General features: G+C 35.6%; 3 protein-coding genes and 1 pseudogene across 5 annotated transcripts; 2 read left to right on the forward strand and 2 right to left on the reverse strand.

Moving 5' to 3' along the window:
• The first annotated feature begins 432 nt into the window (after positions 1-432).
• On the forward strand, positions 433-7,265 carry LOC133704764 (inorganic pyrophosphatase TTM2). Of its 3 annotated transcripts, XM_062129729.1 has the most exons (12): positions 437-640; positions 1,702-2,064; positions 2,185-2,299; positions 3,131-3,326; positions 3,412-3,525; positions 3,730-3,903; positions 4,376-4,570; positions 5,383-5,505; positions 5,574-5,695; positions 5,842-5,965; positions 6,139-6,411; positions 6,778-7,265. In XM_062129729.1, the coding sequence occupies exons 2-12, from the start codon at positions 1,728-1,730 to the stop codon at positions 6,982-6,984; spliced, it is 1,980 nt and encodes a 659-aa protein (XP_061985713.1). In that variant the 5' UTR covers positions 437-640; positions 1,702-1,727; the 3' UTR covers positions 6,985-7,265. The 3 variants fall into 3 exon arrangements, 2 of the variants coding, with proteins under 2 accessions (XP_061985714.1, XP_061985713.1); XR_009844121.1 differs by lacking the exon at positions 6,778-7,265 and having other exon boundaries at positions 433-640; positions 5,808-5,965; positions 6,139-6,276; XM_062129730.1 differs by lacking the exons at positions 6,139-6,411; positions 6,778-7,265 and having other exon boundaries at positions 433-640; positions 5,790-5,924.
• Positions 7,266-7,779: 514 nt separating this feature from the next.
• LOC133705126 (F-box/FBD/LRR-repeat protein At1g13570-like) lies at positions 7,780-10,403 on the forward strand (annotated as a pseudogene).
• Positions 10,404-13,210: 2,807 nt separating this feature from the next.
• Positions 13,211-16,940, reverse strand: LOC133705125 (protein NSP-INTERACTING KINASE 2-like). Its single transcript, XM_062130238.1, has 11 exons — positions 16,532-16,940; positions 16,298-16,427; positions 16,091-16,162; positions 15,862-16,005; positions 15,660-15,731; positions 15,500-15,559; positions 15,312-15,403; positions 14,872-15,021; positions 14,417-14,758; positions 13,892-14,271; positions 13,211-13,802 (listed from the first exon to the last, which is right to left on the reverse strand). Exons 1-11 carry the CDS (start codon positions 16,635-16,637, stop codon positions 13,482-13,484), a joined length of 1,869 nt encoding a protein of 622 aa, XP_061986222.1. The 5' UTR covers positions 16,638-16,940; the 3' UTR covers positions 13,211-13,481.
• A 5,169-nt stretch (positions 16,941-22,109) lies between these two features.
• On the reverse strand, positions 22,110-23,620 carry LOC133704618 (H/ACA ribonucleoprotein complex subunit 2-like protein). The gene is made up of 4 exons (XM_062129498.1): positions 23,404-23,620; positions 23,226-23,295; positions 23,028-23,133; positions 22,110-22,441 (listed from the first exon to the last, which is right to left on the reverse strand). The coding sequence occupies exons 1-4, from the start codon at positions 23,531-23,533 to the stop codon at positions 22,280-22,282; spliced, it is 468 nt and encodes a 155-aa protein (XP_061985482.1). The 5' UTR covers positions 23,534-23,620; the 3' UTR covers positions 22,110-22,279.
• Positions 23,621-24,437: the final 817 nt, after the last annotated feature.

A 24,437-nucleotide genomic window follows, 5' to 3' on the forward strand; every position in this document is an offset into this window, starting at 1 on the left:
GACACCGACAGGTGGGTGATTGTGAAGGAAACAAATCAGATGAAATTAGAAAACTATCTACATTTTTTTTCAATACTATATAATATAATATAGAACATAGAGTAGTGGACCCATGATGTTATAATGTCCATCCAAAATGCACCATCATGTTAAGATTAGCACATCAACATATTGATTTTCCTCATTTTTTGTTGGGATTGAATTTTATTTTATTTTATTTTTGTTGACAAACGGAGTTTATTGAATGACGTGGTTTCACATTGGACTCGGAACATTATAGAATATTTTTTATAATCCGAACCAACTAACACCTTGGAGGACCATTTTATAAATATGAACTATATAATATAATATAATAATACAAAATCTTTTCCAAACCGTCCCTGATATTTCTCTCTCCTCCGCGGGGGTCTTTCTCGAAGTGAAGTAGCAGATTCTCTAGAACTATAACCTCCCTATTTTTTTTTTATTTAAAAAAATCAAAAAAGTAAAATCCTGGAAATATCTGCTCTTTTTTAATAAATCAAGGAAAATATTTTATTTCACTCTATTTATAGAGAGAAACCGTCATAACTCCCCCTGCTAGCTGCCCAAAACCACTCGCCCTCCCAAAAAGGACCGGAAAGCTCACTCTCATTCGGTTAGTCCTCTCTTCTTGATTCTTTTTGATCGATTTTGCAATCTGGGTTTTGCTGCTCTTGCCATTTTCTTATCAAGTTTTGCTTCTTCATATGGCGGTTGTTCTAGGATGGGGTTATGTTGGATCCGTACAGATTGCTGGGGCTGAGGTTTCAGCCCTGTTTGGTGGTGTATGGCTTGTCTGGATTTGTTTTTGTATTGTTTTTCATATCTGGGCGCTTTTTTTTTGTTTTGTTTGTGATTGATTTTGCAAATGATTTTGTTTTGGTTTTTGGATCAACATTCTCGTATTTTGTTTTTAGTATTATTAGCTTTGGTTTTGTTGGGATCTTTAGAATAGTAAATTTTGGTGTGATTCTTGAGAAATCGTATGCTGATAAATTTCATTATTGAATATTTTGAATTGGAGGGACCTTTTTTCTTGCACCTTTTCTTTTGTTAATGCTAAACGCGGTAGTTTTATCATGTATGATTGTAATGCCAAATTACAATGTTATAGCTATCTGATGCCAAATTACAATTTGCATAGCACATGAACTTATTGTTTAATGATGAATTGTTTTAGCTATCTAGTGAGAAATTAATTTGAATTGCCATGTTTCACCTGTTTAAATAAATTCGAATATAGCTCCATTGTTCATTCATTCGTAACTTGTTATTATGGACATGTAGCTCTTTTTCGGATTTTTTCAGTGGAACTGTCATTTCGACATCATATATGAAGGAAGATGGGCGAATAATATTGTAGTACTAGAGGTTCAGAATTGAGCCTGCTATGCGGGAGGTCTGAATTAGTTCTTAATTCCGATAGCTAAGTCCTATAGGTTAAAGTAGGGGTGCTCTAAACTTAAAATTATTCTTTTGAACACTTTATGAGCAACCAATTTGTATGAGAAGATGATCTTTACCCTTTTGAATTAACATCTTTTATTTACTGCGATGTCTTGGGGGCTTGCCCTTCTGTTAAGCGCATTTAGTTTTGAGTGGAAAATCTCTCCTTTTTTTTTACGATGCATAATTTTTGTTCTTTGGCTCTTATACTGTAATTTGTCTTCCTTGCAGTGGTTCGAACCAACATATTCCTTTCAATGGTTAAAGGTACTTCTGGTGATGAATCACACCCAAAACGGCAGGGACTCTTGAAAGATCAAGTCAGATTAACTAAGAAAAAGGACCGTGATCGCTTTGAGATAGTCCCAATCCAAAATCCTTTGTCATTTGAGAAAGGATTCTTTATTGTTATCCGTGCCTGCCAATTGTTAGCACAAAATAATGATGGAATGATACTGGTAGGTATAGCAGGCCCTTCAGGAGCTGGGAAAACCATTTTCACTGAAAAAATTCTCAACTTCATGCCCAGTGTTGCCACCATATCGATGGACAACTACAATGATTCAAGCCGAATTGTTGATGGCAATTTTGACGGTAATTTTGGTTTTTGCACATGACCAGTGTTGCCCCATTGTTTGCAGTAGTTTGATTGTTTTGAAGTTGAGATAAATCATGCATTTGTATGCTATTGGTTCAAATGCTGTTTTGCAACAGACCCGCGCTTGACGGATTATGACATGTTGCTCAAGAATGTTCTTGACTTAAAGGATGGGAAACCAGTTGAGGTTCCAATCTATGATTTCAAGTCGAGCACCCGAACAGGATACAGGTTGAGCTTTGCTCCATTTTTTAGTTACCATACTTTCCAGTATCTTTTGCATTATTATAAAAATGTGAAAGTCTTTGTAACACTCCTAATGGCTTAGCATTTATCAATATATCTGGTTCTTTTTTACATAACACTCTCACTTCTCTATATAACCAGTTCTTTTGTACAATACACTCTGTATTCTCCTTGACCAATTTTTAATCATCCTTGCTTGGAATCATCCTCATCAAACAACTCTTCTTCATCCTCCTAAATCTATAACTAAATATCCCCGATTCTCCTCCTCTATCCTCATGGCTGGCCACAAAAGTGGTTGAAATCTGACCTCACTATATCTTGCTCTACCCCAAAATTACAAGCACAATACTCGTGCTTGGACGCATTTCATATTAAATCCAACTTGAAACTAAAACAAATACCAAGAACCATTTGAAATCATTAGAAAGGGAAAAGCACAAACTCAATTTTGAAAACCTCTTTTCACCATGTAAAAATATAAAGGGGGGGGGATAAAAAATACTCGAGCGATATTCATTGGTGGAACTCCCAGCAAAAGTATATACCATTGATGAAACAACAAGGGAAAGATCATGCACTGATCTGGTGATGATTATCAATATATCAATATAATGCACTAGGAAACAGGAGTGTGCTGTTTAAGAGTCATGAATAGCAAGGGCCAAGCTCTCCTAATCATGGAAAAGCAGGACCCCAAAAGTATTAGAAAAGAATAAAATTGAATTTGTATCTTTGGTTTTGTATGTGCAGGCTGTGGAACACTGAAACCTTGACCTTCAACTTTAACCTAATATAAGTATGTAACTGTGACAGGACACTCGAAGTACCATCTTCTCGTATAGTGATTATTGAAGGAATCTATGCACTGAGTGAAAAGTTGCGACCTTTGTTAGACCTACGAGTATCTGTAACTGGGGGAGTTCATTTTGATCTTGTAAAACGGGTTTTAAGGGACATCCAACGAGCTGGCCAAGAACCAGAGGAAATAATCCAGCAGATATCTGAAACGGTGATTGTGTTATTTTCTTCTCTCTGAACATGCTTTTACTTTATCATGATGTTGATTTTTAAAGTACCCACTTCTCTATTTGCAGGTATATCCAATGTACAAGGCCTTTATTGAGCCAGATCTCAAAACAGCCCATATAAAAATTACAAACAAGTTCAACCCCTTCTCTGGATTTCAAAGTCCTACTTATATATTAAAGGTTAGTTTTCACTCTGTTTTCATATACTCTTTATTTATTTTTTATATTTTTTATTTTTCAATTCTCACACAACCATTGGTTCAGGTTACTGCAGTTTATGCTTTACAGAAGTGGATTCTCCTTATCTTGCTATTGTTCAAATCAGTAGTTGTTCCAGTGACTGTATTTTTAACTTTGATTTCTGAGCATGTATTTTTATTGTAGTCAGCAAGGAAGGTAACAGTGGACCAGATCAAGCCTGTTCTCTCTGAAGATTATAAAGAGACAATGGAGCAGATTTATGACATATATCTTTTACCACCTGGTGAAGATCCAGAATCATGCCAATCATATTTGAGGATGCGAAATAAAGATGGAAAATACAATCTCATGTTTGAGGTTTGTCCTGAAACATAGTTTCCTTCTAATTAATGTTCTGCAAAATTAACTATGTGCATTGGTAAATGGTAACATAATATTATGAACTTGTGGCCAAAGAATGTAGGAGGGGTATGCTTAGATATGTTTTGAGCAGGGAAGTACAATGTGGCCAGCCTTGCCCCATTTCCCCTTGTTGGAATTTGTTATTTTTCTTACTTGAAGAGTTTCTGGGCTTCTCTTAAAAATTTTAGCTTGTCTTTTGTATACCATGTCTTTCCGCCCCTGGTCCAGCATATGCATCAGGTATACAGTATGCTATAGCTTACACTACCTCTCAAAATTTTTGTTGCGATCCTAGTAGGACAAAATATGTTGGGTGTTATTTTGGCAGTTTGGGTGATATATGGGTCTGTTGATTTTAAGACGATGTTTTATTATGAAAATAAATCTGCAATTGTTATCTGGTTAATTAATGATAATTCATCTTCAGGAATGGGTTGCAGATGCTCCATTTATCATATCACCAAGGATCACTTTTGAAGTCACTGTTAAACTCCTCAGTGGGCTGATGGCCTTGGGATACACAATAGCTGCTATCCTTCAAAGAAGTAGCCATTCATTCTCTGATGATAGGGTGTGTGTGAAAATTGATTGGCTAGGACAACTAAATCGTCAATATGTTCAGGTATTTATTTAATTTCATACTTTCCATCTGTTTAGTAGGTTAGCTAGTGCTTCCATGTAAATTTAAAGTATGTCGAGGTTGAAAGCACAAGTAATTAAATACTTAAATGGCATCTCTCTCAGCTGCAGTCAAAGTTTATTGTACTTGCATAATTTTCTCACAATACCATTGAAAAACTTTCATAGTTTATATAGAGAGACTTCTTATGATAATTTGTTTTCAACCACGTGTTTTTAAGCAGTTAAACTTTATTGCATTCTTTTAGAACTAATATGGTAGTCATTATTGAGCATCTTTCAGCAAGGAAGGAGTGCGAGGTTTAGAGTTTTGGTCTCTCATGAAAATCAATGGTTATATTGTCAGTTTTAGAAACAAGAAGTTAATGTAAAATTGCACTAAAATCTACAAGATTTAAATAATAAATTATTTAAATTCCTCAATTGTAGTTGATGCTTACTGATTGTGCTAAATACTTTGATCTTTGGATAATATTGGCTCGGCATTTTTCTTTTCTTGTCGAGGTTTTTTTTTTTGCTAGTTTCAAATGGTTTCATTCTACTCCGAACATGTACTCTTTATTGAGCTTTATATTTTGTTCTTGGACAAGGCCCATGTTATCCAATGCCAATGACAGTTATTTTCATCAACCTCTATGTATTGACGAGGAATTAGAAATACTGGATTTATGTAAGTGCGATGGTTTAGTGTTTTATTGTAGTGATTGAAACAGATGTTGCTAATCTTTTGTCCTCTTTATAGTCTCATTGTTAGTCAGTTATGTGAGCTATAAAAACTCACTGTGTTGATTGTAGGTGCAAGGAAGAGATCGCTTGGTTGTAAAATACATTGCAGAGCAGCTAGGTTTGGAAGGCTCATACACTCCGCGTACCTATATAGAACAGATTCAACTAGAAAGGCTTGTAAATGAGGTCATGGTATGGGAATATCCAACACTTGTGATTACTTCTCCTGCAAAAGCAGTCCTGATCTGATCATTCTGCAGGCCTTGCCAGATGACTTGAAGACAAAGCTCAGCTTAGATGAGGATCTGGTTTCAAGCCCCAAAGAAGCACTTTTGCGAGCCTCTGCTGATAGGGTTGCCAGGAGATTTAAGAATGGCAAAAGGTTCTTTACCAATTCAACTCTGTTATGATTCTTTGCATCCGACACTATTTTGTCACGCTGCTAATATCCCTTTATTGTCCTTAATGTGTTGTAGTATTATTTGAAATGGCAGCTTATATACACTGATCATATTTTACATCAAACAGTGGTATGTCACACTCATATTCCTCTCAAAGGGACAAGAACTTATCTAAGCTTACTGGGCCTGCTGCAACCTCTAATAGGTTTGATGATAGAAATCTAGAGTCACCAGCTGCGCTAGCCAATCAGGTGCTCCTTTTAGCTTCTCAGTTGTTATGCTTCATTTGCCAGCATATAGTTGTTGAATTCAAGTCTTTATAGCTGTTATCTTGTTTTTATAGTTATATTATGAAGCGGTATAACTGAAGTCTTCTTGTATTATTTTATTCTTTTTCTCTCATGCCACATACATTCTTGTGTAGGGAGCCATGACTCAACTTTCAGAACAGATTTCTTCACTAAATGATAGAATGGATGAGTTCACAACCTGTATTGAAGAGTTAAATTCCAAGTTAATCATCAATAAGAACCCTTCTAGCCAACAAAATATGGCTCTCCAAGCTGAAGTGCACAATGGTTCTGCTCCAACTTCTTACTTTGTATCTGGTTTAGGCAACGGTTCCTTGACTGGATCCAGAATGTCCAATTCCTCATCTTCATCTCTGTTGGCTAAGGAGTCACCTTTAATGGAGGAGGTACCATGGCTGGTCCCTTTAAACCATCTCATAAATCTTTTCTCTACTTGTGCTTATAGGTCAATACCAGACACCTGACAGGGTTCCTTTAGTCAATGATTTGAATTAAGAGGCTGACTGCTTTGATTCTAAAATACGCTTGTACTGATAGGGTGTTGAAAGTTTTTCAGAAGCTCTTCACAAAAGTAGGAAAAAATAATTTAATCGACTTACAGGGATGTCACTGGTATAGTAAGATAGGATGTTTGCATAGAATGAATCTGGGTATTGAGTTGTACTGTTAACTATGTGTTTAGAACATGTCAATACTATCCAGTTGGTGGAAGTCGCTTCCAATCCTTCTCGTTGATTGCTCTATATTGACAGATATCAGGAATTGCCCGGGCACAGCGTCAAGTCACGCTTCAGTTGGATACGTTGAGCAACCTTCTTCGTGATAGCTTGGGAGAGAGGTTTCAGGGAGTAAGAAAAAACAGGAATAGCTTGGCTGTCCTTGATGGCCAAGCTCCCCTTATTGCAGCATTGGCGATTGGTTGTGTCGGACTATGTTGGTTTATTCGAGCCCAGAATTGACTCTATTAGATTCACATTTTTGTTTCCTGCTCCAGATATCTTTCCTTTCTTTCGATATTATTCGTAGAAGTTTTCCGCATGGGCCTCCTCTTGGTCGGGAAAACCAGATATCAATCATCCAGTTTATTATGTTTGGAGTTAGAAGCCTTCAGTTTCTCTGGTAGTCTGTACACTGTAGAAGAGGGGTTATCAGAATTTTGTATTTGATGTCATGTTAGCAACTCTTTTTATCATATTCTGAAATAGGAAATTAATAGCAATAAGGTATTTTACCTTTGTTACGGGGTGCTCAGCTTGGTAGTCATAATATTTGTTTTTAAACTGTTTTTCAAAAATTTATTTTTAATATTAATATATCAAAACAATCTAAAAATAAAAAAATTTGAAAATACTGTTTTAAACACATTCCGAGTAGCTTCCCATCTCCCCAAAATTCTACAATGAATATCTTTTCCTTTTGTTCTTGTGAAGGGAGCCTGATCAGAATATTTTGGAGGCTTTACCTTTGCCAAACCGATTGAAAAAATTCATTGATAAAGAGAAGTCGTTACATGAATTCATGGATTTATCAACAACAATTCTCCGGGAGAGAGAAACACGAGGTCTAGATGTATTCTGGGGACATCAACCCACAAGGAGCTCTCTCTGGACAAAAATTATTTTTCCAGTGATCGCATGATTAAAACTCCGCAAGGGCCGTTACCTCGAACCAGCCATGATGATCCATGACAGTGGCAACTGTTTCACCAAGCATTTCGATTTTCAAAATGGGTGGAAGTTACTTTGAAAATTGCTTGTTCTTCTACAAAAATAAACTCTTGATGATTAAATCCCTAGTTCCAGTCCATTTACACCAATACTAAAGTTTTCTCTCTTCATCTCTAAGACAGAAACTTGCTGTGAGCTTTCATTAAAAATGGATCATTAACTTCACCAGGAAAGATAGACTTGCGAACTAAACGACATGTCAACCAAATTAGCTTCCTCTCGAAGAGAAAATGGCGTGTCGTTGTGAAACCTTACGCCGAAAAACGCAAGTCACTGTGCCGCTAAAATAAAAAACGAGAGGTTAAAAAATGACAAGCCAGGAGCAACAACAGCAAAGACGGACGGACGACAACAAAGAAAAATCGAAACATGTTGCTCTCAAAGTCCCGACCAATTCCTACTTCAGTCCTTGTATTTCCGATGTATCTAGGTACTTTTCTGCTCTTATTTGTGCTCCTTTTTGCCTGTCACTGACCGGGAATTTTGTGCATGTATCATTCTGTATCTCTTATATCACGAATTTCTTTAGCTCAATTTTGTAATTGAGATGTATTGCTGACGGTAGTGATTATTTGAGCCAGTTGTCAAATCTTGGATTTTAAGTCATAACAGTCCGTTTGTAGGCTCAGTAAACTGGGTTTCTTTCTATTAAGTACCAGGTGATGAAAGTCTCAATCTTGAATCGTTATCATTTCTTTATAGATTTCGTCAAATTTTGAGGGAAATATCATGACTTTCTTTAATTTTTTAATTTTTTATTGTTTGGTTGTTACATTTGATTGACTATAAGAGTTGGGTTTCCGTTGTTTTGGTTTGTTTCTTTAAGCTGAGAAGTTGCCAATGGGAGATGGATTCGATAAGTGATCGGCCTCGGAGCATTATAGAAAGCATTCTCACTCGATTACCAGTACGAGATGCTGTAAGAACAATCGTCTTGTCAAGCGAATGGGGTACCGATGGACTACTCTTACCTTGTTCTCGAAGACAAATGTGTTAGGATGTACAGTGATAGACCTGTGGTTGAGAATCGCATGGTAAAATTCATCACTCATGCACTCTTTCTTCACCAAGGACCTGTTCACAAGTTCCAGCTTTGTACTTCGTATTTGCAATGCTTCCCGGATATTGATCAGTGGATACTTTTCCTTTCAAAGAGTGATATTAAAGAGTTGGTACTTGAATTAGGAGAAGGCGAGTGGTTTAGGGTACCATCATGTCTTTTCAATTGTAAAAGTTAATCCGTTTGGAGCTTTTTCGTTGTAAATTTGATCCACTTCCTGCTTTTAAAGGATTCTTGTGTTTGAGGAGCCCTAGTCTTCATCAAGTTTTGGTTGCTCCTGAGGTAATTGAAACTCTGATTTGCAGTTGCCCGCTTCTTGAAAGTCTTGCATTGTCATATTTTGATAGCTTGACTCTTAATATCTGTGCTCCAAATTTCAAGTGCCTGTGCTTGGAAGGTGAATTTACAGATATTTGTCTTGAAAATACCCCACTTTTAGTTATCATGTCTGTTTCTATGTATATAAATGATGGTATTGCTGAAAACTTTGAGCAAAGTTGGAGCTGCAATTTTATCAAGTTTCTAGGCGGTGTGCCTCTTCTTGAGAGACTTGTTGTGCACATCTACTTCGCAAAGGTAATACCTTGTCGAATTTATATTTGGTCCATAAAGTGGCAATGTAGTTTGTCTTTTTTTTTCCTTCTCTCTTAATTTAATTCTGCGTTGTTGGTGATAGTATTTGAGCATAGGTGATTATCCGGGAACGCTTGCAATTACTTACAGCCGCCTAAAAATAATTGAATTGTATCAAGTTAGTTTTGAAGATACAAAAGAGATTCGTGTTGTTCTTTGCTTGATTGCAAACTCTCCTAATTTGAAGGAATTTCGTATCTCAGTAAGTTGTGTTGCACATGTTGGCATCTTATTTTGTGATTTTTGGTGGAAGCATTGCTTTGTATATTAATTTACTCAAGATTGGTGCAAACCTTTTTGTCTTTGGTTTTTTTGTAGGGCTCATCAACCACAGTGGCTGCTGTGGAAGGACCGGATTTGGGATTTTGGGCAGAAGAGTGCCCTGAAGATTGTACTTTTAAACAACTTAAAGTTGTAAAGATGACAGATATGTCCGGTGCGCCACATGAAATGGAATTTTTGAAATTTTTGCTTGCGAATTCCCCAGTGCTTGAGACATTGTGCATCACACCTTGTGTATATGTCATGGATGGGATATTGAATATGCTGGTTCAGTTGGTCAGGTTTCGAAGGGCTTCTGCTGAAGCTGAAATTACATTTACCCAAGATGAAACACCGTGTACTTCACGAAATGCCTCTTTTCTCGTGGATGTATGTGATATTATAACATCAATGAAGTACATAATATTGACGTCGTGCACGAAATCTTGTCAGATCTTGTATCTCTTCCCTTCAGGGGTGCTGCATAATAATATTGACTTCTCTAGCTCAAAGCAGAAAAAAGAACGATATATTTCCATGTACCGATCTTTTATTTTTATGAAGTACGTTATAGAAACTGACTTCTGTTCTTTCAGGGGTGTCTAAATGTTTTAGGAACATGCAAAACCGAGATGACATGATCGTGTCCTGCTGTGGATTTATAAAATAAATATATTTAATAGTATTATAATTGTGAGTACAATGTTTTTCTCATATGATTTAATTTTATTGTAATTATAATTCTTAACCAACTCAATATTTAAAAAAAAAATTGGTAAAGATAATTTTGAAAAAAATCATAAAAAAAATCACATGGAAAGTGTTTTAAAGACAAAAAAACTACAAAGATAAATTTTTAATCAGCTTAATATAAAAAAAAATCGACAGGGATAATTTTAGAAAAAAAAATAACAAAACAAACACAAAAAAAAGGGAAAAAATCATGTTGGAAACACTATAGCAATTCACAGTGTTTTGCGATGAAAGTTACATTGCTTCCCCACATGATTTAGCTTTATTTGTAATGACTTGTAATTGTAATTCACAAACAACTCAATATTAAAAAAATAAAATTGAAGAAGATAATTTGAAAAAAATTATAACAAAAAAAACCACGCGTAGAGACACTGTAGCAATCCACAATGTTTTATGAGCAAAGTTAGAATGTTTTCCCCACATGATTAAGCTTTATTACAAAGTTAAATTCTAACCAACTCAATATTAAAAAAAATAAAATCGATGAAGATAATTTTAAAAAAAAATATCACAAAAAAAGAAAACAAAAAAGAAACTGGAAAAAAACCATGTGAAGAAAAACTGCATCAATCCATAGTGTTTTGTGAGGAAAAATCTGTATTTACTTCTAATTGCAATTCTTAACCAGCTTAATATTTTAAAAATAAACTTGACAAATATAATTTTAGGGAAATACATAACAAAAACAGGAAAAAACCATATGGGAAAAAACACTGTAGCAATCAACAGTAATTTTCAAAGAAAGTTACAGTGTTTTCCTCACATATTGTAACTGTAATTTTTAATTAGCTCAATATTAAAAAAAAAATTAAAAAAAGATAATTTCAAAGAAAATCATAAAAAAAAATCATGCGGAGAAACACTGTAGCAATCAACAATGTTTTAAAGAAAAAAAATTATAAAACTAAATTCTCAATCAGCTCAATATTTAAAAAATCGACAAATATAATTTAGAAAAATAAAAAAATAAAATAGAAAAACTATGTGAAAAAACATCGCAACAATCCACAGTATTTTAAAGAAAAAAATTACAAAGCAAAAATTTTAACCAGGTCAATATTTAAAAAGTAAAATCAACAAAAATAATTTTGAAAAAAAAGAGGAAAAGTTAGCAAAAAAAAAAGGGGGGGAGAATCACTATGGATTACTGTTGTGGAGTAATCCACAGTGATTTTGGTAATATTTTAAAAATAAATTTGACAAAGATAATTTTAGGAAAAAACATAACAAAAACAGGAAAAAACCATGTGGCAAAAAAACACTGTAGCAATCAACAGTAATTTTCGAAGAAAGTTACAGTGCTTTCCTCACATATTGTAACTATAATTTTTAACCAGCTCAATATTAAAAAATAAAATAAAATAAGATAATTTTAGAGAAAATCATAAAAAAACCATCCGGAGAAACACTGTAGCAATCAACAATGTTTTAAAGAAAAAAATTACAAAACTAAATTCTCAATCAGCTCAATATTAAAAAAAAATCAACAAATATAATTTTGAAAAATAAAGAAATAAAATAGAAAAATTATGTGGAAAAATATCGCAGCAATCTATAGTATTTTAAAGAAAAAAAATTATAAAGCAAAAATTTTAATCAGATCAATATTTAAAAAGTAAAATCAATAAAAATAATGTTGGAAAAAAAAGAAAAAATAAATGAAAAAAAAGAAAAAAAATAATTTTGAAAAAGAAAAGAAGAGAAAAGTTAGCCAAAAAAAAGGGAAGAATCACAGTGGATTACTATTGTAATCCACAATGATTTTGGTGTGGATAACAAAAACAGGAAAAAACCATGTGGGAGAAAACACTGTAGCAATCAACAGTAATTTTCGAAGAAAGTTACAGTACTTTCCTCACATACTGTAACTGTAACTGTAATTTTTAACCAGCTTAATATTAAAAAATAAAATAAAAAAAGATAATTTCAAAGAAAATCATAAAAAAAAAACCATGCAGAGAAACACTGTAATAATCAACACTGTTTTAAAGATAAAAAATTACAAAACTAAATTTTCAATTAATTTAATATTAAAAAAAAATCGATAAATATAATTTTGAAAAATAAAAAAATAAAATAGAAAAACTATGTGGAAAAACATCGTAGCAATCTACAGTATTTTAAAGAAAAAAATTACAAAGTAAAAATTTTAACCAGATCAATATTTAAAAAGTAAAATCAATAAAAATAATTTTGGAAAAAAAAATAAATGAAAAAAAATAATTTTGAAAAAAAACAAAAACAAGGAAAAAGTTAGCAAAAAAAAAAAGAATCACTGTGAATTACTATTGTAATCCATAGTAATTTTGATGCGGAGAAACAGTGATTCCCGTACTATTTAGAATATGTTATAAAATAATATAATAATAATTAGGACCCTGCACACCTATTATTTTCCACTCAGGAACTCCGTTTATTCTCCGATCCTCTGCACCCTTGTTAATTATCATTCAGAAACTTTGTTTATTCTCTGATCCTCTACATCACTTGAGTTCTTATAAATCAATTGATGGCCATCAGTGGCAGTCCGCATCTTTGAATTTTTGTTGCCATGAAATTTCCTGTAGCTGAAGAGGGAGGGTGGCCCCTTCTACCATTTGATGAAAGATCATTCTGCAAGACAGTCTTTCTAGCCACCCGTTTGACCATGAATTTGTGCCCCCAGAAACTATCAACTTTCAGGAGCAATCATAATGCTCATGTATTGACCAAGACATATCTGTCTTCAGGGCTCGAAAGGATAAAATATTTAGTTCAGGAGGAACAAACTTTATTTGATTGTTATCATTACAATAAACCCCAGCAGAACATCTCCAAAAAAATTCTTCACTCGACCAACAAGCAGAAAAAGACATTAACACTCAACTATGTCATTTTTTCGGATCCCGGTTCTGTACAGCTAGAAATTGAGAGACAGCTTTAGAGCTCCAATATGTGGCTAATATACAACAAGCATGTTTTCATACGCTGTATCACATCCTTTTGAAAGTTCATAAATGCTCCCTGTTTGAAAATCATGTCACCTGGGTCCAGAGAGCTCCATTGCCTGGACAAGCAGCGAGGAGTCATCAGTCAGATCAGAATATCTTTCCGAAGAGGAGAACTCGTTGGCTCTTGATCTAGTTTCTTCAGCTCTCTGAGAAGCTTCCCACTTTTCAGCGAGCCCGTCTCCTTCTAACATCCGAACCACTTCTGACATTTTAGGTCTATGACTTGGAAGGTATTGGGTACATAACAGAGCTACTTGAACTATTTCTTCAAGCTCAATTCGGTCGTAGTTGTTTTTCAGATCCTTGTCAACTAACAATTCCAGCTTCTTTTCCTGATGAATCTTCTTCACCTGTAATTAAGATCATAAATTCATTCATGTCCAGAAATGGGACTTGGATTAGCCTGAAAAGTATCTGAAGGCGTGTTTGTTTAGCTTACCCAGTCAAGCAATGCTCCTTTCTGGTTCGTTGACTTCCCGAATTCCAGAGCTCTTAAGCCAGATATTAATTCTAGCAGAAGTATTCCAAATCCAAAAACATCTGTTTTCTCAGAGGACTGGCCTGTTGATAGATACTCAGGGGCTATGTGCCCCACAGTGCCCCTCACAGCAGTTGTCACATGTGAGTCCCGGTGATCCAACAGCTTTGCCAATCCAAAATCTCCTACAACAGCCTCGCAATAATCATCAAGTAATATATTTGCAGCCTTCACATCCCTGTGAATTATCTTGGGATCGCATTGTTCATGCAAGTATAATAAACCTCTAGCTGCTCCTAAGGCAATTCTCTTCCTCGTACCCCAATCCAGGGCTGGTTTGGCTGCAAGAGAAACGAAAGGCACAATTTTCATATCTTGATCAAAGAATGGTCAATCATATGTTATGAGACTCGCAGGTTCTAGGCATCCTGTGTGGAAATCAGAGGTATATCAGAATAGAGTTAGGTATCTTGATGGATGCTTTACCCTTGAGACGAGTAGCAACACTCCCATTAGACATGTACGGGTAAACCAATAGCCTTTCAGTCGTTGTCATGCAAAATCCATAGAGACGAAGTAGATTTCGATGCACTGCTAGGCTGATCATCTCAACTTCAGTCTGGAATTGGATCTCTCCACCTATGGCATTTCCATCTTTGAGCCTCTTCACTGCTACAACAGTTCCATCTTGGAGATACCCTTTGTAGACGTTCCCAAAGCCACCTTTTCCTATCAAGTTCTTGCTGCTGAAGTTGTTTGTAGCAACCTGAAGTTCTTTGAATTGAAAGCTCCTCAAGTTTCCGAGGTTGAGTTCTTCATTATGTTGTTCTGATGTTTTTGAAAAGAGAAAAATGTTAGAACTATTGACATGTCCGTTGCTATCAACCACCCGATGCTGTCAACAGCTTTATATTTTTCAAGTCTATTTATGCCATACTAACCATTAACATCAAAGAATATTTGCTGGTTGTGTCTCTGTCTCCACCAAAGAATGAAGCCAAATCCAAGAACCAACAGGCAGATGCAGCCTAGGCTTGAACCAAAGGCCAGGGCAATTTTGTGGCTCTTGTTATTTCCAGAAGGCTGAGAATCTTAGGAAACAAAGAAAGACATTTGAGCATAATTTAAAGGGAGTAATATAGGATTTAAGATTTGAAATTCGAAACTCGAAACGCATAATGAAAGTACAACAATCTCAAAAAGTATTTGATAGCCTAGAAAGGATATAACAATCATGATCTTCAAATTGAAGTCAAAAGCAAAATAATTGCAAATTAAAAGAAAGCAAAAGGGAAGCGCAACAACAGCAACTTTTAGAGCAGAAGAAGTTAAAACTTGAAATTAAGTAGGTAACTTTGTAACAGGCGGGAAAGACAATTACTTTGTGAATTATTCAGGGCCACAGATTGGGGAACTGGTGTGGTTCCAGCACAGCCTTGCTCAGTTCCACATATCAGAGGATTTCCTACAATGCTGTGTCAATAAAAGCAACGTCAATTATTTTGCTTGCTGTTCTGATCAAGCGAAAGAGAAATATAGAAGGACAGGTAGGTTTTAGGATTGACTTACTTGAATGTTTTAGCATGAACAGGTGGTACAGGAGTGCTCAGATCATTGTAAGACAAGTCCCTGGGACATTAAACAAAATTCAAACAAATCATATAGATCTTTTACCAAGGAAAAATGACATACAGCAATAGCAGAAGGATAAGGGTTTGAAGAGAATTACAGAAAGGTAAGTTGAGTCATGTTAACCAAAGAGGCGGGAATTGCTCCATCAAGACTGTTATTGTTCAGCCTCCTGATCCAAACTCAAAAACCCTCTGTCAGTTTTCAGACTCTTAGGAAACTTTTAAAATTAATGATCACCTCCTAATTCTAAAATTGTTATGAAAAAAAGAAAAAAGTGCATGTATACACTTTGTGCTTACAGGTATTGGAGGCTATTAAGATTGGACAGAGCACTAGGAATTTGGCCACTGAAGTTGTTACTGGAAAGATCAATTGTTTTAAGCTTGGGGAGCCTTCCAAGCTCAGAGGGTATATGTCCTGAAATATTGTTATCCTGTAGAAGCCTGCAAAACACCATATTGTGAATAGAAATACAAAAGTAAATATAAAAATCATATTTTCTGGAATATTAATTGATTGAATACTCACAGAGACTGGAGATTCGTTAAGTTTCCAATAGATGGGGAAAGAGTGCCAGATAAACGTTGGCTTGGAGCTCCTCTGCCAAAAAAAAAAAATATTAACCACTTCAAATGCTCTTTCTTACATGAACTTTCATTAATCATGGGTTCTTTCGATTTATTTGCTTCTCTATTCAGCTAAGTTTTGGTTAGTTTAGTAATTAGTGCTACTTACAGGCTAGTGACAAAATTATCAGGAGAACAAGTGACCATGGCCCAACTGCATGGATCCACAGCATGCTCATCCCAGTTAAGAATATTATGAGGATCGTGCAATGAGTTCTTAATGCCCATCAAAGCCTCCACTGAGAGGAAAAAGAAAAGGTAAATATGACTTCAAGCTCTTAACTTCTCAAAAGATTTAGAAAGACAAATAGGATTCTCCGTAGCTGAGTAAAACTCCAGTTACCTTCATAGTTAACACCTGCAGCTGTTAGCTCTCCATAAGCAGTAGTCCATAAGCAGATTAACGAAGCCACACAACAGAAAAGAGCATTCTTTTTGCCTGCCTCCATTGAAACAAAGGTATAAAACCAGATGGTATAGTTGACAAAACCAGTTTCTGCTGAGGCAAGGGGGTTAAGAATGGTGTGAAAAAAAATGAAAGATTCAATAAAAACAGTGCTGACGTGGGCTTTGTTTTGTCTCGGTATTACACCAAGAACCAGGCAGTACTACAACTGCTCATGCTTATCTATAATTGCACTTGCTCGCACCTTATGTCAAAGAGGCCAGGAGTCAAGAAAACCAGAGGTTTTGATAGGGACACTAGAATTCTGAAAGAGAAGTAACATGCCTGCCACTGGCTACGCAAAGTTGCAAGAAAAGAATATATAAAGCAATAAGCTACACTCGCCAAATCTAGATAATATCAAAAGATGATTGATAAAGAAGAATTCCTCTTTCAATCATGCATTAGTGCATAGAAAAAGGACTGTTGTAGAATTTCTGTATTCTATTCCAAGATTAGGGAGAGAAAAAAAGGTGGAAAAAGCAAGTGAAGTATTAACTGTTAAGCATTGTACATCAAATAATTAAGAGCATTTTAACGATAATCACTGTGGGTCAAGGTAAAAAGAGATGATGACAATGAGAGTGGACAAGTGTTGGGATTTGCTTTGGTTTGCTACGCTTCTGCTGTGGCCTGTGGGAATCCAACATTCCCTGAAGCACTTGGCCATTTTCTTAAAAAAAATTACGTCTCAAAATTCCGTTCTTCTTCTCTTACTTTAGCTTTAATTATTATAAGAGAAAAAAATGACAATCTCGAGGGAATTAAACTTGGAGATTCGTGATGTAGTGATTTGCCCCTCGTAAGATCTTTGCTGTGTGAATTATTTCTCACATTTGCTATTATTTTCTTTCATTTTTTATTCTCCTTTGAATTTCCCTCATACCCCAGTTGGGTTTTGCTTTATTGATTCCAAAACAATTCCATTGTCTCCACAGTCAACAGACAGTCCCATTAAACTATCCCAAAAGCAGCCAGCTTTATAAGGTAAAGGCTGCCCCTCTCTTTCTCTCTACAAATTATATGTATTTATACACTCATGAAGGGTCCTACAGAACTATCATCCCTTGTGCATTTACTGCCATCAGGCATCAACTCAACACCTGGTAATGCTTGTTTATAACCGAATATTGTGTTTAATGCATCTAGACCCTCTCTTTAATGCTTTTAATATAATACAACAAAATTATTGGAAAAATATATAAAAAAAATTAAATCAGATTGATAACTTAAACGTATTCTTACAAAGACACTCAGCACGCGCGTACACACACAGTTAGAGTTAGGGTCCAATTACAAACCAAATACTTGTAGTAACAGACTAATTATTGATAGCACTTGTAGTAGATAGGAGCACGTGCAAAGCAGACTCAATAATGGCCGTTGACTTGATGTTCAAACCTATTTCATGATCATCATGGAATGGAAGTAGTATATCATTATTGTTAATGATTCGACATAAAGCTTACAATTAAGATAAGGGTTAGGACTTGGTATGGACACTAGCTAGCTAATTAACTTCGAACGCAGTTTAGGTCTTGATAGAGACATTTAACTCTTTTCGAATGCAATTTCAGTTCCCATGTCATGGATATTGGCTAATGCCTCTGCATGATTTCCTATGGTCAGAAGGAACCAGCATTTGACAGAGACTTCACCTTAAATGCCTCTCAACTGAGCGATTCTTGTTCCTGGCTCTTGCCCTGGCCTCGCTACAGGAGTTGACTTTCGGTACACAAAACGTCAGCTAAAGCATGGTTGTTTCTTTTCTTTTCCTTTTTATTATTATTATTATTTTGGTCAATATTTATAGCCAATTGGATGGGCTTGTGGGAAATATGAGCATCTTTTTTTTTTTTTTTATGCAGGTGGAGACTAGCATATGCATAGAAGCCACAAAAATAAAAATGGATATTCTGCTGAAGATATATATCAGGCAGGAAATTTGGATGCATCCAAAAAAATCTGTATCTTTATTTGGTGGTTGATTGATAAAGGATTTAACACCAACAAATCACAATCTCTCTAAAAGAAAGTTGGATACTGTAGCCAAAAAAAAATAGTCGGATATATATTAGCTCCATGCACGCCTTTTAAAAGGCATGAAAATTGCATTGCAACGACTGAGAAGAAAGAACTCCTGTAAGGTAGGATTCAGATCAGGAAAGTTAGGGCCCGCCTACCACTTATCTTTCTTGTGAATGGGACATGGCACACTAAGAATATAAAATTATGGGAGAGAAAGAGTGTGGTAGGACCAATTATGCGAGTGGATTTGCCCTTGGGTTAACGTTAGCTGTAAATTATTAAGCAGCAAAGTCGCTTTGTATATACTGTCGTTCCCTTCACCCCCATCGACCAATTAGTACTCCATTTAGTGGATCCATGGTGCGTGCCCCCCCCCACCCCCCCCCCCCCCCCCCCCCCCCCCCCGAGATTTTGATAAAGATTTGATGTCTATTTCAGCCAAGGAAATCCCTGCTTTGCTCAAGCTCCAACGCCTTAAATTTAACTCTTCCCCTTCCTGGTTTAACATAGCTGAACTTGCCAGTCGATACCGAAGGACGTATTGAGCAATGGCTACCGAGGGCTTGGGGTCAAAAGAGGAGTCAAAACAAGAGAAGTTGATGACCAGTAACCCTAATGAAGATATGCACCATGGACATCCAACAAATGAGTAGGAAATAATTGCTCTTTCTTACCACTTGGCTTGTTTGAATTGCATAAAGAGAAAAGAGAGCACCATTATTCTTTCAAAGCAAACAAAATACGTACCAATTCACACGACTCGAATCAGACGTTGTCCCTTATAAATTAAAAAGAAGACATTACAAAGCATCCAAAATAGTCGACACTCTCTAACCCCACCTTGTGCCCCAATTACCTCACACACATTTCTTCCGTCTCCCACTTGGGTCATGCACCCACTACCCAATAGACATGATCCTCTCACGGGTCAGCTGCACTGTCATGTACTCCTTGATAGCTTTAGTTCCATGGTGACTTATTGCAAGGGCAGAAAAATACTGATAAAATGCTTTTTTCATGTCATTTATAGAATGGCTAAAGCCTGCTTTAAAACAATGATTCATACAAGTTTTTCGGTCGGTGGGAAAATCAAAAGAAAAAAAATTCAAGGAACAAGGTAAGATGACAGTACTTAGGATTATAGGATAGTGCTGGTGAAGTCTACAAAACTGTATCTCTGGCAACAAATTTACCTCCTTCCAACGGCCTTGCTAATTCATTATTGATTTATTGTCATTTCCCTTTTCGTTTTGAAGTTCTCTAAAGCAAAAACTCAAGGGAAGGATCTGATAAGCAGTTGTCAAAGGATTTCAAAACCAAACGGAATGGTAAATTTCGATGGTGGCTGTTGATCATAGAAAAATCTAAAACAAAGAAGTTTTCATTTTTTATTTCCAAGGATTTCAAGAACAGGGGAAGAAAATACCAAACAACCACTGAATTGTTGTTCCACGAATGATTTTGACCTAATCAGAAACCAAGAGGTGTGTTCAAATGCTAGCAAGGCTCCCTCTATAGAAAGGCCAAGGCAGAATAAATTCTGTTCCAGAAGTGGGCACTTTAAAAGCTTAGGATACCTCACACGCAAGCCATACCTTTAAAGACTTCCCTTTTGTAGTGCGTGCACGGCCTTTACTCTCTCCCTGAATTCCTGATACCGCCCAATAAAAAAGAGGGCGAGGAAAGCAACAGTCACCTGATGATCTCTTTTTCCTCCCTGTAAAACTCTTCTCATTGGCTATATTTGGAATGTTATTAGTACCAAAGGCAGCCATAAGGAAAGGGGAGAGAATAGTTCAAATGCGTATCAGTGAGTGTACATGAGCGCATATGGAGCCAAATGATCTAAAAGGAAACAGTACTTAAGTAGCTTTTTGTTGAATAATCTTGGTCCCATGAAGACAGACCCACATGCACCAATTACACTGTTCGAGTCTAAGAACAATTTTCTTTACTCATTTTGTCACTTGGTCCAAATCTTTATTGCTGGGAGTCACTTAAGCCTAATCAGTGATTAAAGAAGAGAATCTAACAGTAATTCAGCTTTTCCTATCTTAAGAATTTTTTAGGTGTTGTCTTTAATCAGTCACTAAAGCAGGATCCTGGCATTTTAAAGTGAAGATCACAGTTCAAATCTGTCTTCTTAGCGTCCCAGTTAATAATAAGATTTTTATTTTTAAGCATTAGAAAAAGCAAAGTGGAACCAACAGTGCCAAGACAAGAAATCATGCAACTTTAAACATTGAAGTCTAATGCTATAGCAACAGAATTCTATACCCATGCTTGCATACATCAGACAATGATAATAAAGAGAGGCCTAACTGGTAGCTGTTGATCCACGAAATTTAAGAAAAAAATGTAGATAAACGATGGTTGTAGGCAAGGAAAACATTGGAGAACAAACAAGCACGGCACAGAAAATGGCGTTAAGGTATAAACTAGATGAAGTCTCTCTAAGATATCCTGAACTTAGTTATGACTTAAGAGACGACAATTTACAGCTCTGATTTGGATTCTCAACAGGGGCATGTGTATCCGCAAATCAAAATTAAGACGCTCTTCAAAGTTCAACTTTGCAGGGGCAAGTTGCTTTGGCTAGTGACCTTGTCAATAAAACTGGCGAGGAGCTACAAAAACAAAATAAATTCCCTACGAGCTCCTTTTTGAACTCTTAACTTTCCTGCTTTCTAATAAAAGTTGAAAGATCTGGGAGCGAATTGATGTAAGACAACGGCTAAAAAAAAGGAGCAACTTTGAGCGGCTCGTGATGCCCTAAGCTAGGCACAATTAGAACCAACTTCAGAAGGAATTTTCAGCACATCATGTTGGAATAAACTTTCCATAATGATATTTCCTTTCCGTGCAAAGTTCTTTGAACCTAGATCCATCTGCTAACGAGCCTCAATCTCACCCCTTTCACATGCTCTACTAGAACACAGTCGCTACAAGGGGATTTTGGTTTCCAAAACTGTGAGGATTTTGCATCTCATTGGACTGACTTTCAGTTACAAATCCGAGAATTTTTCGAGTATAAAGTTTTTGCCAAGATCCTAAGGAGAGGAAACCCTTTCCTCCTGTGATATCCTCCGACATCACCCAGGTATCTGCAATTAACCACGTAGACCCAGAGTGGTAGGAGATTAAACCTTTTTCTAGAGATGTCAACTACATTTTAGCTCCTTATTGCAATATCTCGTGCTAAGTTGTTAGATGTCACAGGACATCAAACTTTGGCAGATTTTGCGACAGTAAGCATGATCGTTACCTCATATCACGACAAATCGTAAGAAACACATGCCATCCAACAATATACACTTGTATTTGAACATGCGTGCGTTCTAGCTGCTGTTCAGTTTTCACCATCGCAATATGCTTAAAGCAATGAAGCTGATATTGAGTTCAATCATTTAAAATATATCAAGCATTTCAATAGGAAAGTAGTCGTCAGTCAGCTAAATAGGATTCTACTCCATATCAAAGAAAAAAACAGCAATAGATTCTTGTCCCATTTCAAAGGCAAGTAAATTTAATCAGACCATAAGAAATAGAAACCACGAAAGCGAGTGTACTGGTAGCATTAGTTAGCAAAAGAAAACACACCACAGCTGCGTTTGTCTTTCAAAAAAGTGAGGAAGTAAGTTCAGATACATCAGAAACAACTTGATCATAATCTGCCTTCAATTTTTCTTGATCCTCCTTGCCTATCTCCCCCTTGGTAGGCTTGGTTAACACTAGAACACAACAAGTAGGCCTTTTGGTGGCGCCAGCACTAGCGAGGTCCTGAAAAATAATGCCACAAAATGACCATGAAATTATTGACAAAGAATTGTAAGCCCAAAGAATGGATTCTTCCACTTCATTAAGCATCTTGAAGCGTTCCACCTCCATGAATTTACTAATAAGATAACAGAATATTAAGGGGTCGTAGAGATGTAAATCTCTGGAATAATTTCATAGGCTTTGGGCCCAAACATGTTGAAGATTGGGATCGCTTCCCAAGTAACATGCACAATTATGATGTTGATTGGTTCCATAACAAGCCAGATGTATAGGTAAATGTTTGATGACAATTGAACCGTCCAAACAAGAACAGAAAATAGTACATAGCTGTAATTCTGATTCAAAATGATAAAAAGAAAAAACTAAAATATAAACATTACAACAACGTGATGAACATTATTACAGAAATAGCATTCTAAGAAAAAAAATCTAAAATTAAACAACACTTAATAGAAAACGAAAAGGTCCCAACAGAAGAAATAAACTTGCAGGGTACTAGGGTTACTTGGCACGCATTTTTTAGCTATGATTAGCCCGTCAAATGGAAAAAAAATATTAAAGAAATATTACGTAGCTGAGAACTTACTTCTTTAGAAGTAACATAAACATAAGGAATGTCAGACTCTTCACATAAGATGGGAACATGAGTAATGACATCGATTGGTGAAATGTTTCCAGCAATTATGCATAATCTGTCACAGAAACGAAAATTTCAATTAGTTTAAGCTATTTATTCATCACAGCTTACAGTCAAATAAAAATTTTCAGAAGTAACAAGACAGACCCTTTATGGCCACGACGAATGCTCTTCACTACTTCCTTCACTCCTCTCTTCAAGCATTTTGATTCGGATGCTATACATACACAAGCAAGTAAAGAAAAACAAAACCCAAAAATATGGACCCCAAAAAATAATTGCAAACCATCAATGAAGTTGCTAGTTAATAGTTAAAAATCAGTACCTTTACGAACGAGCTTGAGAGTTCGCTTGCAGAGTTTTTTGCCAGCTAAGGGTTTGGCAATGGGAGCCAGGCTTGTTATCTTCTTCTTCTCTTTTATGTTTGATCTCTCTGTTTCGCTATCACTTCCCATCTCTCTCTCTCTCTCTCTCTCTCTGCAGCTGGAAATCAACAGGCGAAGGTGGGTGGCGGGGAATGGTAGAGTTTAGGGTTTTATTTTGTTTTCTAGGGTTTTAACATTTGTTAGACCTGTTGATCTGGACCTTTCGTTGTGATGAAATTTAGAACGAAAAAATCAACGGCTAGGGATTCTTTAATTAGTTAAGCATAAAATTAAACGAAAAAGTAACTGTTGGCAATCGAGCCCAGGTCTCTGCCGCCGCATTTAGAGGGTGTTTTGTATTGGGCCAAAAACGCTGTTTAAAATTTGAAAACAAATTAAAATTATTTTTTAATTATTTTAATTTACTTATATGAAAAATAATTTTTAAAAAATAAAAAATATTATTTTAATGTATTTTTAATTAAATAATTAAAATATTATTTTAATTGTTGAATTATCATCACATATACAACTTAGATATCAAACTTGTTTATTTTTATTTTGCTATAAAAAAGTTAAATGCAATGGAATTCTTTCCTGGGCATCATATTCACTCGAGAGTAGGAAATAAATCTCTTTTCTTGGACATAATATTTTCTAGTGAATGGGAGTGCTAGTCAGATCTTCTTCTTCTTTTTCCAATATAATATATATTATGTAATTTGCTGATATATTTATTATTTTACATGGTAATTTTATTTTTTTCATGCGGGTAAAAAATTGTTATCAAATCTTATAGACTTCAAGTTATAAGGGTCTGGGTTATTTAAAAAAAAATCATAAATTTTATGCACAATATGACATATTATTTGGATGTTTTCTTTTTAGTTAAAACAAAAAATATGATACTCCCGTCAATAACATTATTGGCAATCACATTCTCAAAATTACATTAAAAAAAGGATATATAAAGATCCATATGTTAAGCAACATT

Source organism: Populus nigra, chromosome 10 (genome assembly GCF_951802175.1).
Source record: "Populus nigra chromosome 10, ddPopNigr1.1, whole genome shotgun sequence".
Taxonomy (NCBI): Eukaryota; Viridiplantae; Streptophyta; class Magnoliopsida; order Malpighiales; family Salicaceae; genus Populus; species Populus nigra.

Coding starts and splice junctions, on each gene's coding strand:
- LOC133704618 (XM_062129498.1), bottom strand. CDS start 23,533: ATGGGAAGTGATAGCGAAACAGAGAGATCAAACATAAAAGAGAAGAAG. Junction 23,296..23,403: donor TCTCAAGCTCGTTCGTAAAG/GTACTGATTTTT, acceptor GTGTATGTATAG/CATCCGAATCAAAATGCTTG. Junction 22,442..23,027: donor TTTATGTTACTTCTAAAGAA/GTAAGTTCTCAG, acceptor ATTATTTTTCAG/GACCTCGCTAGTGCTGGCGC.
- LOC133705125 (XM_062130238.1), bottom strand. CDS start 16,637: ATGGAGGCAGGCAAAAAGAATGCTCTTTTCTGTTGTGTGGCTTCGTTA. Junction 15,560..15,659: donor ATGACTCAACTTACCTTTCT/GTAATTCTCTTC, acceptor TTAATGTCCCAG/GGACTTGTCTTACAATGATC. Junction 14,272..14,416: donor TGTTGCTACTCGTCTCAAGG/GTAAAGCATCCA, acceptor TTTCTCTTGCAG/CCAAACCAGCCCTGGATTGG.
- LOC133704764 (XM_062129729.1), top strand. CDS start 1,728: ATGGTTAAAGGTACTTCTGGTGATGAATCACACCCAAAACGGCAGGGA. Junction 3,327..3,411: donor TCCAGCAGATATCTGAAACG/GTGATTGTGTTA, acceptor CTCTATTTGCAG/GTATATCCAATGTACAAGGC. Junction 5,506..5,573: donor GGCTTGTAAATGAGGTCATG/GTATGGGAATAT, acceptor ATCATTCTGCAG/GCCTTGCCAGATGACTTGAA.